At 42.6% G+C, this 1,346-nt stretch overlaps 1 protein-coding gene across 1 annotated transcript in view; it reads right to left on the bottom strand.

The window, feature by feature from the left end:
• LOC101864143 overlaps positions 1 to 1,346 on the bottom strand; it is a gene marked incomplete in the record, with an annotated part of 8,734 nt that overhangs the window by 2,842 nt on the left and 4,546 nt on the right. The window contains 1 exon segment of the mRNA XM_013082540.2: positions 104 to 274. Coding sequence (XP_012937994.1) covers positions 104 to 274 — 171 coding nt within the window.

Genomic DNA, 1,346 nt, shown 5'->3' with positions numbered 1-1,346 from the left:
CACACACACACACACACACACAAAACAAAAACACACACACACACACACACACACACACACACACAAAACACACACACACACACACAGGTCACACTGAACTCACAAAGTATAAACAAAAAAAGTAGTGCGCATGTCTTGTCAGCGGGATCAACTTCCTGACTCCTCCTCCTCCCTTTCATTAGCCAATAGGCGAAGACGGCCAACGCTGCTTGCTGTGACGTCACTGCCGTTGAGGAGCATGGGTAGCCGTCAGAAGCCAATGAAAGATCCACGCCTGAAGATAGGGTTCAAGTACATAATGTGTCTTAGTGCTTGTCTATTTTGTTTGTCTTTGGTGACCCTCTAACAGATACCTGTTTCGCATCTGTGGTGAAATAGGGTGTTTTCCGGCTGAATGCAGAAGACTTGAGTTTGATTCCCGTCTCAGAAAGATTTTTATTGCGGAGGCCTATTGCCGAGATTTTGTATCCTACCAAAGATAGTACATAAGAAGATTGTTCACTCCTCTCTTTGAGCCAATTAAAAACGTGTCCTCAAAATCCGGTGGCGCCCTCTTAGAAAAAGTGCGGACTTTGCGAACAGTTACCCTACGTGTGTGAAAAACAATAAAAGTAAAATCGAAACTAACAAATCTTCTGGAGAAACGAAAGACAGCTTCAAAACAAAGACAGCAGTGCCATCTGACCCTCCGCGGACACTTTTTTGGCCAAATGAACTATCTTGTTATGTACGATCTTTGATTCTACTCAGTGTGGTTGGTTCGAGGGCAGGTTTAAAACAACCTGCCTCCTAAATTATCAAAATGGGAAAAATGGGGGTGTAAACCATAGGCCTACCCCCAAAACACGGATTGTCTCGGGCATGCTTCAATCTGCAGGTGAGATTTTGAAACTAGTAAGTTGATTGGAGGAGGTAAAATTCTGTTTTCAAAACTAAAACAATTTACAACATTCATCTACTTCATGGACGTCTTGTTTTGGCAAGAGCATACTATTCAAAAGCACCCGTTGCTTACTACTGTTGTCTACCAAATACAAACAGTCGGCATACACGCTGATAACATCTTTTGAAAAATAGTCATAACTCAAAAGAGAGTGGGTTTTTTTTTCTCCAATAGTCACAATTAGTTAATAGCGGAATATTGACCCCGCGTTCGTTGTGGCAAGCGATCTTTTCTGTGTTTCGGAACATATCAAGACCCTTAGAATTCTATTGATAAACATTTTCGGGCCTATACTGGGTTGAAATTAATGTAAATCGAGCTCGCCTGCAAGTGGTTGGAGAGCATCAGTGGCGTCCTACTTTTTTCCTCTCCGTCTTCAGTTCCTGTCTCTCTGTTGCACCCC

Source organism: Aplysia californica, unplaced genomic scaffold, assembly GCF_000002075.1.
Source record: "Aplysia californica isolate F4 #8 unplaced genomic scaffold, AplCal3.0 scaffold00180, whole genome shotgun sequence".
In the NCBI taxonomy this organism is placed as follows: domain Eukaryota; kingdom Metazoa; phylum Mollusca; class Gastropoda; order Aplysiida; family Aplysiidae; genus Aplysia; species Aplysia californica.
Note: the sequence above shows the minus strand (reverse complement) of the source record. Positions and strands in the feature narration are given on the sequence as shown.